At 40.8% G+C, this 16,775-nt stretch overlaps 2 protein-coding genes across 2 annotated transcripts in view; both read left to right on the top strand.

The window, feature by feature from the left end:
• The window catches only part of LOC115469451 (protein Jade-3-like), a 166,056-nt gene that overhangs the window by 59,715 nt on the left and 89,566 nt on the right, over positions 1 to 16,775 (top strand).
• LOC115468173 (protein Jade-3-like) overlaps positions 145 to 16,775 on the top strand; it is a 40,343-nt gene continuing 23,712 nt past the window's right edge. The window contains 4 exon segments of the mRNA XM_030199713.1: positions 145 to 213; positions 9,362 to 9,374; positions 9,377 to 9,523; positions 13,505 to 13,522. Coding sequence (XP_030055573.1) covers positions 145 to 213; positions 9,362 to 9,374; positions 9,377 to 9,523; positions 13,505 to 13,522 — 247 coding nt within the window.

Raw genomic sequence — 16,775 nt, 5'->3', positions numbered from 1 at the left:
TATCTCAGAGAAACAATGAAACTACATGGCCTACTCTTGCGTATTGTCTCTGATCGGAGAATCCAGTTAATATCCTGGTTATGGCAAAAATTAATGAGGCTATTAAAGATTGTCTCGTCTGTTGTCAGCTAGCCACCTGTAAACATGATTGCTTTTACAGATTCCAACAGGACATTTGGACTCTCTGTAGTTTCCTTTGAGATCTTGCCTACAGTAAACTAGGTTTTTATCTAGTCAGTACTCTCCATAATTTGCCTTTGCTTCATAAGAATCTACTTCTGTCCTGAAAGATTCTTCTTTCTTCCATCAGTAATCGTAGATAGCTAACAAGATTTCGTGGTGAAACAGAACCTAGACGCCAGAATAATGTGAGGTCAACTGTAATATCTAATTGAATGGGTATACCCCAGAGGATTGATTACATGTGGGAACTGGCACAGAATGATCTTAGAGACTTCCATTGAACATGCCCCCCAAACCAAATTGATGGGCTCAGGAGGTTGCATTGTCAGGAACTCACAGAACTCAAACCAGTGAAACTGGCAGGAAGAAATGATGTTTCATGAGCTACTGGAGGTGTAAAAATTGGCACAACCAAGAAAGCTAAAATCCAATAAGTTGCTGATTTTTGGAGCAGGAGAATCACTCTAGTTGGAGTTTTAAGAACAGCTCAGTAAACTAGTCCTCACTGGTTCAGCAACTTTCTGCAGTTCTTCCTTCAAAATCTCTGTGCTTCAGCCTGTTCTTGGTTTGTTGTGAGCTTCCAGGGTTCTTACTTTATTTTTACTGGTTCCTTAAACTGCCTACCAGCTTCTCATAGATGGAGCTGATGCTATATTTTACTTCCCCACTGAAGAGCTTACCATAGACTCTAAGGTATGGAGGAATATTGCCAATCGGATACTCCTCTCCTGGCTCTGTTGGTTCTAGGCCTGAACAGATCCTGACATTTTTATGTTTATACCTCTATTTATACTATTTAACTTATGTTTTTGTATGCTACTTGGAGGTGTGTGTTCAAAGCACTTAGACTTACAAAGTTGTACAGTAATCTATGGAACTTTATAAGTCTAAGTGTTTTGAAAATGAGCCCCTTGGTGTGTTTTATGATTTTAGTATTTGTTTTATTTGTAAATTGCTTTGAGCTCTGTAAGAAAAGTGGTATACAAGTTTAAATAAATAGCCCTAAACAGGATAGAAACATTGTTCTTCCATAAAAATCATGCTGTTCATCACAAAATCTTATTCATATTCTTCTCTAAATCTGTTCACTGGATATATTTACTTTTACATTGAATTTTTTTTTTTTTGCTTGTGATTGTTCGAGGTTTGCTATCCATGGTGTTGACCTGTATTTATCAAACATCTGTAAATACTTACACATTGCATTCATTCATGGCACTTTAACGTTTCAGTGCAGTGTTTGACATTAAAAGAGCTATTTTACATAGGCTGTTAAGGTAGGATTTGAGATGTCTAGTTCAGTTCCCTCTGTATTTCACAAAAGACTCCATGGAACATGCATCTTTATAAAATACTAGAAGGATGCTGGCAAATACATGGGTATTTGTTGGCACATTCAGCAAGAGCAAGGATTTAAAAAAAAAAAAAACAAAAAGGTGAAATAAAGAGCATTCTGATGTATAAAATTGACACTGCAGCCATGAACATTGTGAGCTCCTGGATGCAGTAATAAGTTAGTGGGCCAAAAGAAGGCTTTGTGTAAAAGTAGATTAGGGCCAGATCTAAGACTTTGTCCCTTATATTTTTAATTAGAGACAATCGGAGGAATAAAATTGAGCAAGAAAGCATAATCAAAGCGAAAGAAATAACGCTTTTGTAAAAAATACAGAAAAAAACATTACAGATACAATGGTTGTTGGGTGTTGATAATGAAATATGTATTACATAACTTCAAAAGTATGGAAGGGACCAACAGTCAGAATGAGGAAGGTAGTCTACCAATGACAAACCTTCAGGCTGGGATAAGACATTACATGGTCTTAAAGTCCAGTAACCATTTAATTAAAATTTTTTTGTCAAAAAATTAGTAGTCTCAGTCAAAAATTGTTCTTAGAGCATCCAGATTTACATGCCACTTGTGTATAAATGTACAGAATACTGTCACACACAAGTGTAGACTTACCCATGAAAGTAACAGCAGGACAACTAAGTGCTAATTTCTAACGATGTGTATAAGTGGCATAGGGACACTTTTACAAAGGCGCACTAGCGTTTTTAGCGCGCGCTAAAAATAAGCATGTGATAATTGCTAGAGATGCCCATATATTCCTAGTGCACCTAGTGCACATACCGCCATTGTAAAAGAACCCCCCCACCCTTACTACATAAACGTGTATACGTGGCATGTGTGGGGCTGCCCCTTACTCCAGTAACTTACAGAATAGTATCATTTATGCAGCCAAAGTTACTCCAAGCTAGTGTATATGTGGGCAGGCATGTAAATGTAAGGTGCACCGATACTGGGTTACACTAGCATTTTGTAATGGAATATGGGCACCCAAATGCTGGTATAGAATAGGTTTTTATCTTTTACTTCATCGTACAGCAAGAAATTGAGCCTTAGATCTAGAAGATAATTTTCTTCTATCACACCATTGGCTTCCATTGGCCTGGCTGGCTCAGTTCTTTCATGGTTCTCCTCCTTTCTTCATGGTTGTTCTTTTGCTATCAAATTTTCTATTGGTAATTCAGATTTATATTTTGTCGCCTGTGGTGTGCCGCAGGGTTCTATTCTCTCCCTTTTTCTTTTCAACATTTCCCTCTGCTTTTTAGCAACTCTTTCAGTCCTATAATAGATTCTATTTTTATGCAGATGATGATTTTCTACTCTTTCATTTCTCCCCACTCAAAATCGATCTTCTCCAGCTGCAAACCTGCTTGAAGTCTCTTGCTGCTTGGGTGTCTGACAATAAACTAAACTAGTTCTTAATCCCACTAAACAGTTGTTTTTGTTGGATTACTGGGTCTCTACCTCCACCTACATCTCCACTTCACCTATTTGATCTTTCCGTTACCCCTTCGCAATCATTTCGTTACCTAGTTGTCACAATCAACGCTTCATTTACATTTCATGAACATATTCAGAGGTATTAAAAAAAAGGATTATACCTCTTTACGTCAATGAGGTACCTCCATAGTATTCTTGGTTTTTCCTTCCCTACACACCCTTATTCATGGTCTTGTTTTTTCTAGATTGGATTATTGCAATACTATTTATGCAGGCCTACCATCTTTCCAGTTAGAAAGGCTTCAAACACTATAAAACTCCTCAGCCAGATTACTTTTTAAGGTGTGCATGTTTGATCATGGTACACCATTACTAATCAATTTGCATTGACTTCCTGTATAATTTTGCATTTCCTTTAAATTTCTTTCTCGTGTATAAAGTGTATTACTTAGATCTTCGATCCTACTTGTCTTCATTGACTATACCTTATACTTCGTCATGTTGCCTGAGATCCTTGGATTTTCAGTCTTGTTTTTAATGCTAAGCTATCTCATTATGAATTTACTTGACATTCAACTTTTTTTTTTTAAGCTCCAAGCGTATGCACTGAGCTGCTGCACTCAATTCATAGTGAATCATCCTACCAAAAAAAAAAAAAAAAAATTAAACTCCTGTTGAAAACAAATTAATTTTTTTTCAAACTTATGGTTATCAGTCAAGATGTTAGTCACTCAGTTGGTACTGGATAGACAATGTGCAGCATTTGTCTCTTTATAAGGTGTGTTTGAATATTTAATTTTATAGGAGTTCTTTCTATATTTTATGCTGTCTTCTTACCATGTCCACTGCTGTGACCTTCTCATCAGTCCAGGTGGTATGTCAAGATTTTTTTAATAACCGAAACTGGCAGTTCTGTAGTGTCTATATTGAAAAGGGGGGAACGTCTCAACTAATGCGGCAACGACTCAAAAAAATTAGTTGCACGCCAAAAAAGTCATCATCAACTGAAAACCCCCCTGTGACTATTTAATATTTTAATTCTTTAATTTTTTATTATTAAATCTTGTAGACTATTCATGCATCATTTCTTCTTAAATCACAATCTTTCATAGAGTGCACGAATACACTTATCTTTAAATTATGTGCTCCAGCTTGTGTGTTGATTCCAACGGTCCCATTTCTGTATTCTTCCTCAGGGAACCATACCGCAAGACATTTGATGATAACTAATACTTCATGCTGGAGATTTGGGTTAGTTGATGAAATCTCCAGCATGAAGTATTAGTTATCATCAAATGTCTTGCGGTATGGTTCCCTGAGGAAGAATACAGAAACGGGACCGTTGGAATCAACACACAAGCTGGAGCATGGAATAAAGTCCTTAAGATTGAAGTTGCTGGTGGACATTTATTTCTTGACTGTACTGGGAGCCTGTGGCTGGAGGAGATGTTTTATCCTTGGCTGCACTTAGAGGTACCTGGTTACACCCTGTATTGGGTGAGACAGATCTAGTTCCCACTTCTACTGGAGTTGTCTTCTGAAGAACTGTAGAATTTAGAAAAGTTTTCTCGTAGAATGATGGGTCTCTTCTGCACCCCAGCCTCCAGTCCCTGGTCTTCACAGCCTGGATGTTGAGAACGTAGAATTTCAGTCTTTGAATCTGCCTGAGGGTGTCTCCAGCATCTTGCTCGCTTCTAGGAAAGATTCCACTAAGAGATGATGTTTTAAATGGAGGAAGTTTGCAAGGCCTTAGATTCTACTTGCCTTACACAAAAACTGCTTGAATACTTCCTACACCTCACTGACTCTGGTTTGAAAACCAACTGTGTGAGGGTACACCTTAGTGCAATCAGTGCTTACCATCTCTGTGTAGGGGGAAAACCCATATCTGTATATCATCTAGTTTGATTCATGAGAGGTTTGCTGTTGACAAAGCCCCTGTCAAACCTCCTCCTGTGTCATGGGATGTCAATATCATTCTCACCCAGCTGATAAAAGCTCGTTTTGAGCCACTTGAGTCCTGTCATCTGAAATATTTGACTTGGAAAGTTTGTTTCTTAGCGTTGGCTCCACTTTTCTGAACTAGTGGGTCTTATCCTTTCCTACCAGCAGGTGGACGTAGAGGAAACAGAATTTTGCCAGTGACATCACTAGTATAAGCAGAGGTGCTCCTTGGAACAATCCAGTATTTCTCTACCTTTAGCAGGTGGTAGGTTGTGCTGATGAGACTCATGTCCCTGGCCTAGCTCCCCACTCTGCTGGCCGTGGCTGTGGCTGCACAACATGGTTGAGCTTAATGGCCACTCCCAGGTCACAGTCTCAGGACCATACCTGGGTGAGCTCAAAGCTTGGCTTTGCAGTCCCCAGTCGTACTTCTTAGTGCCACTGTGTGAGGCTTTGGCTTGGTCCTGTGAGGCCTTTCCTGAGAGGTGCGGGGTCCCCATCCCTCCACCCCTCTTGCCTGTTCACCCTGTTTGGGTATATTCCCCACAGGCTCCCCCTGTAGCTCCCAGGCTTTCCAAAAGTTCTCACTTTGGCAGCACATATACCAAAAAAAACAAACTTAAGTGTTGGCCTGGACATGCTTTGTAGTGTTGACCTTTATGCAAATGGACTTTTTTATAGTAACCTCAGAGTTCAGACACATGTCCTGCAACGTGGAGTTTTAGTGTGCCTTTTGGCTTTTTTTCTCCACTGTAGCATTTCTGTCGGTTTGCCTATGATTATGTTTGCTGAAGCCTCTTGTTACTTTGTGTTCTTTGTTGGAGGTGTTTAGCTCATTGTGCAATAGGCTTACCTGGTTGTTGTGGTCTTATCCTCCATTGGTTTTCTATAGTTATCATAAGGATTTTTTTTTTGTATCTGTCTGTTGCCTCCTCTATTTTCTAATTTTGATTCTTGGTTAAAATAAAGGTGAAAGAGGCAATAGGAGATGGCGTAGAGGTTATAAGAGAAAAGAATGGCCTGGAGGCAAGAGAAGGAAGGAGGGTAAGGGATGGAGCTGGGACTGGTGAGGATAGATAAGGGCTTAGAGGGTTGATACAGAGGATGGAAACGAGGGACTAGGGAACAGGTGAATGAGAGATGAGGGTAGGAATGGGGAAGGAGAGAGACGGGGCAATGGGAGTGCTGAAGAGGGAGATGGAGATGGAAAAAGCTGGTAGGTAGATGAGAAGTGAAAAGGAGACCAAGAACTAGAGGGTGAAATGTAGAGAAAGAAAGGAAGAATACAAAATCAGAGAGAAGAAATGGAAAGGTAAACCTGGAAAATAATTTAGGAGAAGACTGGAGGATGGAGAGTTGAAAAGCGACTGGGACCAGCCCAATTAGAAAAATATGCCTAGACAACAAAGGAAGAAAAGAAAAGGATTTAATTATTTTTAAGGATTAGAATGTGTCTGCTTTGGTAAATGTACATCTTTTCTATTTTTGTATTTGGCAGAGTACAAGAGAAAATCCAAGAGAGAGCCTGAAAAAAACTCCAAATAGCCCAAAACACCGCAGCAGGACTAATCTACAGAGCCAAAAAAAAAAAAAAAATACCATAGAGCCATCCCTTTATTATGCGCTCTACACTGGCTACCAATAAAAGCCAGAATATACTTCACACTCACTACACTTTTATTTTCCATCTTACAGGGTTTGGCACCTGACTATATGTATATAATTTTATTGACCTTATGTTAAAAAAACACACTGAAAGGCACCAGGTACTTTGCCCTTCTTGATTTCCTCAACTGCAGAGAAGTGACCTTACATGTCCATTTTCAGCATAAGATTCCCCTTTCTGGCCACCAAACTCTGGAATGCTCTACCAACAGAAATAAGATGGTCTTCTGATTATCTTTCCTTCCGAAAATGGCTGAAGGCTCACCTCTTTATGAAATTTCTGATAGAGAACGGATAATCAATAAGATCCCAACCTGCACTCCATTCACTCATCGTGCCTTCCCATCCTCCTCCTCTCTATAGAGCAATTCCTTCACACCCAGAACCTAGAAGCTGTCACCCTCTCACGACTCTCAACTGCCCCTACTAAAGCCTCTGTTTTGCCATAGAAGTACTTTTAGCTCACCTACGTCCACAAACAATCTGCCGACTACCCGATTACCTTCCTTGAACTACTGACTTGCTGTCTAACAAGTATGGCTCGATGAGTAACTGATCAAACTGTTCATAACAACCGATGTCAACCCAAACTATTCAGCCCTATTATCCAATTTTAATGGTTCTTATGTTCATGAAAATGCCTGTTTAAATATGTTCTTTCCAGAAAGAAAGTTTTTTTTTTTTTCTTTCTCTTTTTCTATTTTCTGCAATTCCAAAGTTATGGACCTGCTACTTGAAAGACACTACATTGAAGTGAATGTAAGCTTATTACATGAAATGGAGGTATCTCAAAAGATTATTTTCAGCCTGTCTCAGTGATCGAGCAGCACAATAAATTTTCAAAGCTGTTGCTAAAGCTGATGGAGTTTGCTTTCAGGGCTTTATGAATCAATAAGAGACCTTTTTAAATTGGATCTGCCAGGACACTGGAAGCCAGTGTAGGTCATGCAAAACAGGTGAAATCTGCTCATATTTAGGACATTTTGATAGCAATCTTGCTGTAGCGTTTTGGGCATTCTGAAGTGCATGCAAGACATAAAGCTGGCAAGCCTAGATATAAAGCATTACAATTATTAAAAGTGAAATTATCAAGCTTTGAACCAGCATTCTAAAATTCATAGGATTTAAATAATCCTGTAGTTTTCTCTCCAATCTTATTTTTAAAAAGATCTGTTTAATTACTGTTCTTATATGTAGTTGCAAACATAAAGATGAATCAAGTGTTACTCCTATATAGAACTGAGGGTAGCTGTGGGGTCATGTTCTTGTAGAATAGAGGCCAACTGAATTGAATTTGGCCTTGTTTTGGCTGAAAATGCCCAACTCCCCCTCCCCCTGAACAAAAGCAGGCCCCACACCCATAGATCTCTCCAGATGTAACTTACTAATCCTAGTGGTCTACTGGCGGCGGGGGTGGGTCACTGCAGGCGCCGAGGGTGCCTGTGCCGGGATGCCACGGAGGAGGGGGGGGGGGGGGAAAGAGAGCAATGTGGCGCTGCATCTGGGTGGTCCTGTGCCACCCAGGCCTACCTGTAGCTACTCCACTAGGATTTGGGGAAAATCCACTGCTTATTTCTAGGATAAGCAGCATAAATGTATTGTACTTTTTGGGGATCTTGCCAGGTACTTGTGACCTGGATTGGCCACTGTTGGAAACAGGATGCTGGGCTTGATGGATCTTCAGTCTGTCCCAGTATGGCAATACTTATGTACTTATAGCCTAGTTGGCGCAGGAGTGATCCCCAGTCGCTTCTGCCCTTACTGGTTCTGCAGTCAAAAATGGCTTCCTATAATAAACATTTTGAGATTGGAGCCTGCATGGACAGGAGTAACTGAAGATTGCTCCTGCCCTGAGTAGTTCACTAGACCACCATGGTTTGTAAGGTAAACCTGAGGAGGAGAGGCCTACAGATGGGGGCCAATTTTGTTCAGGAGAGTCAGTAGTGGTGCCTGCTTTTGTTCGGGGAGAAGGGGGGGGGGGGGGCGATATGCTATAGTGTCTTCAACTTCATTCAAAACCTGCATGGTGAATTGTGGCCAAAGATTCCACAGATCTAGTATGCTTTTCTATCACACATTTTGAGGGCATTCTGTATTCCATTTGCTTGTCTACCTGCTTCGTAGACATTGATTGTTGTGTCTGCTTATCTCTGAGGCTTCTACTCATTTTTGGATCCATCTTCTTTTTTTTATTGTATAAAAATTGGTTTTGGTCACCCTCTATTGCAGAATCTTTCATTTATGTACAGAAAGGCATTTGCTTTTTCCAGAAAGCATTGGAAGTTTTTATATGTCTGTTTATCGTAATATGTTCTCAGCTAGTTCACTTGTAAGATTGTTAAACTGTGTCTCCAGAGAATATTTGGGGTAATACTTTCATTTTATTTGATTTTTATTGAAAAGGGTTGAGTTGATGGTTAAACATAATAAAATAGCTTAGTTATAACTGTATGATGATAACTTATAGATCACATGAGTATATGCAATCTCTTAATATTTGCATCCTCAAATTTAGGATTGCTTTCCTGAGGATATGCATTAAAAATATATTAAGCCCCCATTTGGAGGGAATTAACGTGATGGTTCTCAGCATACCATTTATCAGAGTTAATTTCAGTTCAGACACAAACGCACACACTTAATTGTTTGTTAAGGTATGTCTTTAAAATACGTTCTTTTAAAGGGAGTAATCAGAGAGGAGAGTTAGCCAATGTAATGGTTAAATATGTCATTTCATGGTATTGAGACAGCTTCTCATATACGGTTGTGGTCTCTCTGTAGGTATTCCGGAAAGACCTATAAGTGCCATGAAAATCCCAGACTCTCATTACATTAATCTTGATGACTATTATCTTTTTGTGGACTCGTGGAAGCAGGAATGGGAGAAGGGTGTTCAGGTCCCAGCCAGTCCAGACTATTATCCCACAACCTTCTCTCAGGTAAGTATTGAGTAGATTCCCAATAACTTATTTCATACGGTTAATTTTTCAAAGATGTGCACTATCCTTATCACACATTTCTGGTAGAGAACTCTTGAGAAAAGAAGAGATAATGCATGGTGTTAAGAAGTTACTACTAATTGTACTAAGATGCAGGTTTAGAGTAAAAGGAATGTAAATACTCTTACATAGGAGTTTGCATCTGGATGTGAGACTCATTTCAACTTTCATCTCCTCATGGAGGTTGTTCCTTACCTGTGTTTTGGGTGTGGTCAGGTTGCCTTTCTCTCAGGAGCAGTCTCCCTTCTCTTCCTCAGTTTGAGCATTTTGTTTTTGAATTGACAGTTTGGCGAGCCTTGCCAGTCTTAAGATTTCGCCAGCTGCTGTCCTCATTTTCTTAAGTTTGCAGTCTGCAACTGTCTTGCCTCTCCAGCAATCTCTACAAGTTTTCACTGTCTTTTCACTGGAAATTAAAGTTTACAAATAGGACATCATTGGCTAATATCACATACTATACTAGATAACTGGTACCCCAGCTTGTAGTTGACCACCTTCTACAACCTCTATGTGTAAAGACAACTCTCTTGGGTGGGGGGAGCTAACTAGTAGTTTCAGTTGCTGTCTAAGGTTTGCAAACCAAAAAGAATGGTGTAGAAAAGGTGTTCTCTGAGAACAAGCAGGCATAATAATCTCACGTGGGTGACGTCATGCATGGAGTCCGATGCAGACACTACTTAGTGCACTGCCACTTTAAATCTTTGAGGCAGTGACCACACCGCATATGTGCAGGTGCCTTCCTGCCCGACACTCGAGTACGGGACCCATAGCCTATCATTTTCCACAGAGCAGAGAGAGAGTTTTTGAAATCTCTCCTTAGCACGTCAGACTTTTGCCTTTTTGGTGCCTTCCCTTTTCTGGGATATTTTCTTTTCATATTCTTTTTTTCTGTATTAAGTTGTTCAAATTGTACATTTTTTCCCCCATTTTTTTATTTTTGACCTTTTGCGGCTTTTGAGTCCTCCTTTTTGCTCAGGAAACATTGCCCGTTTTTGGATATGTGACTACTCAAGCTCCCTGGGCCATAGAGCCTTTTGACCTCACATTGGCCATTTTCCCCTCCATGTCAACTAGGGTGCCAAGTGGCTTTAAGAAGTGAAATCAATCTGCAGGACTAATGGGTTTTAGATGGCTCGGGCTATCTGTTTGACTCTCCTTAAGGATGAAGGGCAGCATTCTGTATACTCCCTCACAATGCAGTAGAAGTATTTCAGGCACAGACACCCTGCCCACCCCATAACAGGTGTATTCCGTGCTTGGGACCAGAGCACCAGGACATACATACAGTGTAACCTCTGCATGTGCATGCAAACGACAACCCTTAAATCTCTCTTAGTCCAGCGTGAAATGCTTTTTAGTTATGCATCAGCATTTACATCTGCATTGAGCATGGCAGGGTATTTGGTACTCAAAGCAGAACGTACATCGGTGTCAGCATCGACGTTGGGTGCACTGACGTAATATTGGGGAGGTACGACATTGAGTTCAGTACCGCGTATACCTGAGGACTCTGTCCTCAACATTGCTGTTGCATGCATCGAGGACCTGCAGCATAAAAAAACCTAAAATGCATCGCCATCGTTCTCCCTCCAGGCACTGTGCCCACACTTCTACAGCATTGATGTCCTCGATGCACAGGAAGCGTCCATGCTGCACTTACCACGCTTCTTCTCTTCAACTTTTTTTCTCACTGAGAATCTTCAATGTCTTTGAGATCTCCTACGCCTGCAAAGGCTTTAACTCGGGCTGGTCCACACCGCTTCCTCAGCCGGTACCAACGCCTGCTCTTCAGGAGGAATCTGGGTTATGCTCAAGGAGGAGCTCTCAAGGCTACTACATTCGTAGTCCATATAGGCTTACAGGGTGCTTGCACCAGCATTAGCCCAGCCTGTCGATACATTGGAGAGACAGTTATGGGAGAGGTCCTACACACTGGCTCGATGCCGACCGTCGGGGGCAGCACAAACCTGACTGATGTATGCGTCAACATAGGCAGAAGAACTTTCTTTTTTTTTTAAATTCTTTATTTATTAAATTTTTACATTTATATCAATATAACATAAATGTAGGAAATACAGAAATAGTTATTACAAAGCAAGGGAATTACCTGCAACTTTAAATCAAAAATATTTCTAATTTTTACTTTGTCCACAACATAAGGAATCAAGAGCTAGGAAATTCTAACATTTAAAAAAGGAAAAAAGGAGAAAAAAAATCAACATAAATTCTCTTCCTCCTTCTCTTCTTTCCCCTTCTTTCCTCCCCTTCTTTTTTTTTTTTTTTCTGAGCGGACTGGAATTACAAACAACCACAGCCGATTCTAACAGCATTACCTTAATTACGGGTACTTTTTCGGGGTATAACATTCTTTTCCTTTGCTTCAGTGAAATCAAGTAATTTCTTAGGGTTAAAAAAAAGGTAGTTCACCAAATTCAAGGTAATACAACACTTACATGGAAATTTCAAAATAAAAGTTCCACCTAATTTTAAAACCCATGGTTTATACATAAAAAATTCTTTTCTTCTCAGTGACTCGTGCCAAATCAGGGAAAATTTGTATTCTTTGACCCATGAATAAATCGTTCATATGCCTGAAATATAACCGTAGGATATTATTGCGGTCGAGTTCAAGTGTGAATGTCACCAGCAATGTAGTGCGTTCGGTAATTAAATCAGAGAAGATTCCAGGAATTCTGTCAGGTTCAATTCCATAGTAGGAGACGCCTGAGGTTTATCTTTAGGTAATGAAGATATCCTAGTAATATATTGGGTTCTCGTTATAGGGGGATAACCCTCTTCTGAGAGTCCCAGTATATCTTTGAAATATTTTTTCAACATATCCAATGCATTAATTAAAGGAAATTTGGGGAAATTTAAAAGTCTCAGGTTACTCCTCCGTCCATTATTCTCAAGGTATTCCAATTTTCGATCCTGGATTTCTCGTTCTTTAGTTAAAGCCTCTGTTAAATTTTGTAATTTCTCAAACTGTCCTTCAATTTTTTGAGTCTTAACATTGCTCTTGAACTTGTTCAGCCATTAGTTGATTAGATTTCTTTATATCGGTAATTTCATTTTTTAAAGAGAATTCAGCAGAAGTAGATTGTTATTCACTCCCTGGATAGCATCCCATAATATATCATTGTAACCACTGCAGGTCTTTCCAAAACTCCGGTACTCACGGCCTCGATCTCCTGGGCAGTTGTAGCAGATCCTCGAAAAGAGTCCTGCATTGCTGTTCCTCTGTTCGGGGTAGATGTGCTCGTGGGTCCTCCCTCAACAACCTCTGTAGAACCAGGATTCTCCAATGGTTCCAGTCGTTGTGACCCCAGGAGCAACAAATCGCTTCCGGGTCGCGGAGGTGCAGTGTGAGAGGGAGGGCTAAGCTTTACTCCCTCACTGCTGCACTCGGTCCTCAACAGGGCCGAGTTCGTCGAAGTGGGTGTCCGAATTCCAGGGACCCCGACCCCAAAAGTATCCAGAGTCGTCTGGCGAGTGGTGGAAGTAGTCTGCGGGACCACGGAGGTAGGAACCGCTACCTTTCCTTTTCTCTTCCCCATCCGTAGGTTAGAGAAAGTTCCACTACAGCAGCGCGTCTGTGGAGAAGCTCAGGAGCAGGCTGACCCAACATCCGTTCACGACGCCATCTTGATTCCTGAGGCAGAGGAACTTTCTCCAACCTTGGAGGCTCATCCGCCTCAACATGGAGCCAACACTAGTCGACACTCTCTTCCATGCACTTCCCATGAACAGCCTGACTTGGACCTCTCCTGGGAGATGGATCAAGATCCACAGGACATCTTAGCTCGATAGTCCTATGGCATCCCATCTGATCCTTCTCTGCCACCTGAGAGACTTGAGTTTTCTCCAGAAAGTATGTCCTTTCCTTGCTTTGTCCATGAGATGGCTCAAGCCATGCCTTTCAAATTAGAGACAGAGGAGGAATCTGGTTCTAGATTACGACTCTTCCTAGAGAAGGAATCACTATTCCTCTTCATACAATTATGAAGAACACTTGTTCAAAACTGGGTGACTCCATGACAGGTAGATACAATGTATAGGATACAGAAATGCACCGGGTTTGAGAAAACAATTACCTCATCATTACGGAGTTGTGGAATCTGCTTTAAAGTGCTCTTGCAGTGTAATATTTTGTGTTCCTGCTTCTCCAGGAAGAGAAGTTAGAACATTGGACTCTTTTGGCTGAAAAACTTTTCGTGCAGTATCAACTTTATTCTACAATTTACGTAAAATCTCTAATACAAAGTACTCTCTCATTTGCAGAATTCCTTCCCTCTGAGAAAGCTGATGAGTTCTGTAAGCTTCACAGGAAACTTCTGGACAGCATGTGCACGTGGAGGCATATTTTCAAAGCACTTACTTTACATGGGGATTTTCTATTGAACGTCTAAATCAGAATTTGGACATTTTACAAAAACGTCCAAATACTGAACAGGAAAGAAGGTCATTTTCGAAAAAGATAGACGTCTATATTTTGTGTTCAAAAATGCTATGGATGTCTTGTGATTTAGACGTCCTTTTTTTTTTTTTTGGTCCATTTTCAAACAAGAAACGTCCAAATGCAAAACAGAGGAGGAGTGGCTTAATGGTTAGTGCAGCGGGCCTTGGTCCTGGCAACATGGGTTCAATTCCCACTGCTGCTCCTTGTGACTTTGGGCAAGTCAAATGCACAAGTGGCATTTTTGGGTATGACATCTAAGTCTGAATGTGGATGTTTTTTTGTAAAACGTCCAAAATCAAAACAGGAGAGGTCATTTTCTACAAAAAGAAAAGTCTATTTTCCTTTTGAAAATGCTGTTTGGAAAAATGTGTTGTGATTTGGATGTTTTTGGTCCATTTTCAAACAAATACATCAAAATGCAAAACGTAAAATACACAAGAAAATCCACAATAAAGTGAAACCATTCACATGTTCTAAGTGTGGTAAAAGCTTTGGTTGTAATGTAAATCTCAAAGTGCATCAGAAAGTCCACATGGGAGAGAAACCATTTGCATGTATAGAGTCTGGTAAAAGCTTTGGTCAGAAGGTAAACCTCACAATGTACCAGAGAATACACACAGGAGTGAAACTATTTACATGTCCTGAGTGTGGTAAAAGCTTTGGTTGGAAAGAAAGCCTCACATGGCATCAGAGAATCCACACAGGGATATGAAACCATTTACATGCACTGAGGAGGTAAAAGCTTCAGTTGCATTGGGACAGGTAATTAGGAATGTACACTCTTGCTATTAAGTATGGAAAAATAGCACTCTGGTATTTAGATATACTTAATGAGACCTCCTTTTCATCTATAGATCTGAATTCAAACCCAAATCTAACGATAAACAATAGACACAAGGCTCAGATGTTATTAAAAAAAAATAGAAGGCATCAGGTAGAATAGTGGAAAAGTGACATCCCAGGAAAGCAACAGGGCATCCTTGGTGGCACTGCAGTGGACTTTATAAATGCCCAGGTACACATCTCACCATTGCTCTCTACCTTGTCTGCTGACCCCCAGAACCCACTACCCCCAACTGTACACCACTACCATAGCCCTTACAGGTGAAGGGAGCACCAATATGTGGGTACAGTGGGTTTCGGGTGGGTTTTGGAGGGCTCACAGTTTCCTCCACAAGTGTAACAAGTAGGGGGAGGTAGAAGCCTGGGTCCACCTGTCTGCAGTGCACTGCACCACTACTAGACTACTCCAGGGACCTGCATGGTACTCTGATGGACCTGAGTATAACATCTGAGGCTGGCAAGTAATATTTATACTCACATTTTTGGGGGGTTGGAGGGGGATAGTGACCACTGGGGGAGTAAGGGGAGGTGATCCCTGATTCCCTCCAATGGTCTTCTGGTCATTTGGGGCACCTCTTGTGTGGAGTAGAGGAGTAGCCTAGTGGTTAGTTCAGCAGACTTTGATCCTAGGGAAGTGGGTTCAATTCTCACTGCAGCTATATGTTATAAAACAGGTGTAGCTCAAAACATCTAAGTTTTAGTCTTGGGAGTTTTTGTTTTGTTCCCTTATAGCTGAAAGACGTCGTCTAAGTCTTAGGAATGCCCAAAGTCCTGCCTTGAACACGTCCCTGGCACACCCCCTTGAAATTTAGACATCCTTCTGACGGACTTCAGAGAAAGATGTTTAAAAAGAGGTTTCGAAAATACTGATTTGGACGTCTTTGTGAGATAAATGTCCAAATGCAGACTTATGTCATTTTATGAACGTTTTTCTCTTTTGAAAATGAGCTTGATAGTAACCTATGGAACTTTGTAAGTCTATGTGGTTTGAAAATAAGTCCCATAGTTGTTTACATTTTGTTCATTGATCCTAATCATTCAACCAATAACTTTGTTTAGGATTAAAATAAAGATCTTAATAGAAGACCACTTCTTCCATCCTCCTACTGTCAGCCGCAGTGAAACAATCCATCTGTTCCTGAGCCAGTTTTCACCACAGGAGGTGCTATCCCCCATATCAAAGAGAGAGGCAGCAGCCTTCAAGAAGGCAGTCCAACAACCAGGCCAAAATGCAGCCTGTCTTCAGCTTTTGAAAATAAACAACATAGCCATCTCTTCCAGTGGGAGGTAAAATCCAAATCTTCAGAAAGTCTCGGCAATAAATATCTGGGTACAAGTAGCTGTTTTGAGACAAGGGCTTTGGATATATTTCTCTACGGTTCCAGCTGATTGTCATGTACAAATCTTCAGTTTGGATCTTTGTTTTGACTGGGGAGCCAGCTGGGACTTTTGGGTCCTTGGCTGACGTAGTCGGGACTGCTGAAGCTGGGACTGCTGGCTAAAGTGGGAAGCAGTGGAAACCTAAGACTTTAAGAGTAGTAGGGTCCCCACCTAGGCCCACTCGAGAACCTCTTAGTCGAGGAGGGTACAGCTGGAGGCTGCAGAGAGAAGGACTGGATGGTATCAGTATGCTTTTTAATAAGGTCAGAAACTTCAGCCACCTTATCTCCAAAAGGCTGTCACTTCAGCAAGCTATGGCCCCTGCTGTGCTTGATGGTCTGGAATAGAGACCCCTGGGTCTGGGTTGAAAGTGATTATGAAGAGCTGCCCAGGAATTTAATGTAATAATTAAATCAGGGGAAACAAAAAGCTTGCAGCTAGATGATCTTGCTTACAGATACTAAAATGATAATAATTTACTGAACACTGAGCTAATGTTGAAATAACTTGAGATAGA

The sequence above is a fragment of the Microcaecilia unicolor genome, chromosome 4 (assembly GCF_901765095.1).
Source record: "Microcaecilia unicolor chromosome 4, aMicUni1.1, whole genome shotgun sequence".
NCBI lineage: Eukaryota > Metazoa > Chordata > Amphibia > Gymnophiona > Siphonopidae > Microcaecilia > Microcaecilia unicolor.
This window is presented reverse-complemented; position numbering and strand designations above follow the sequence as displayed.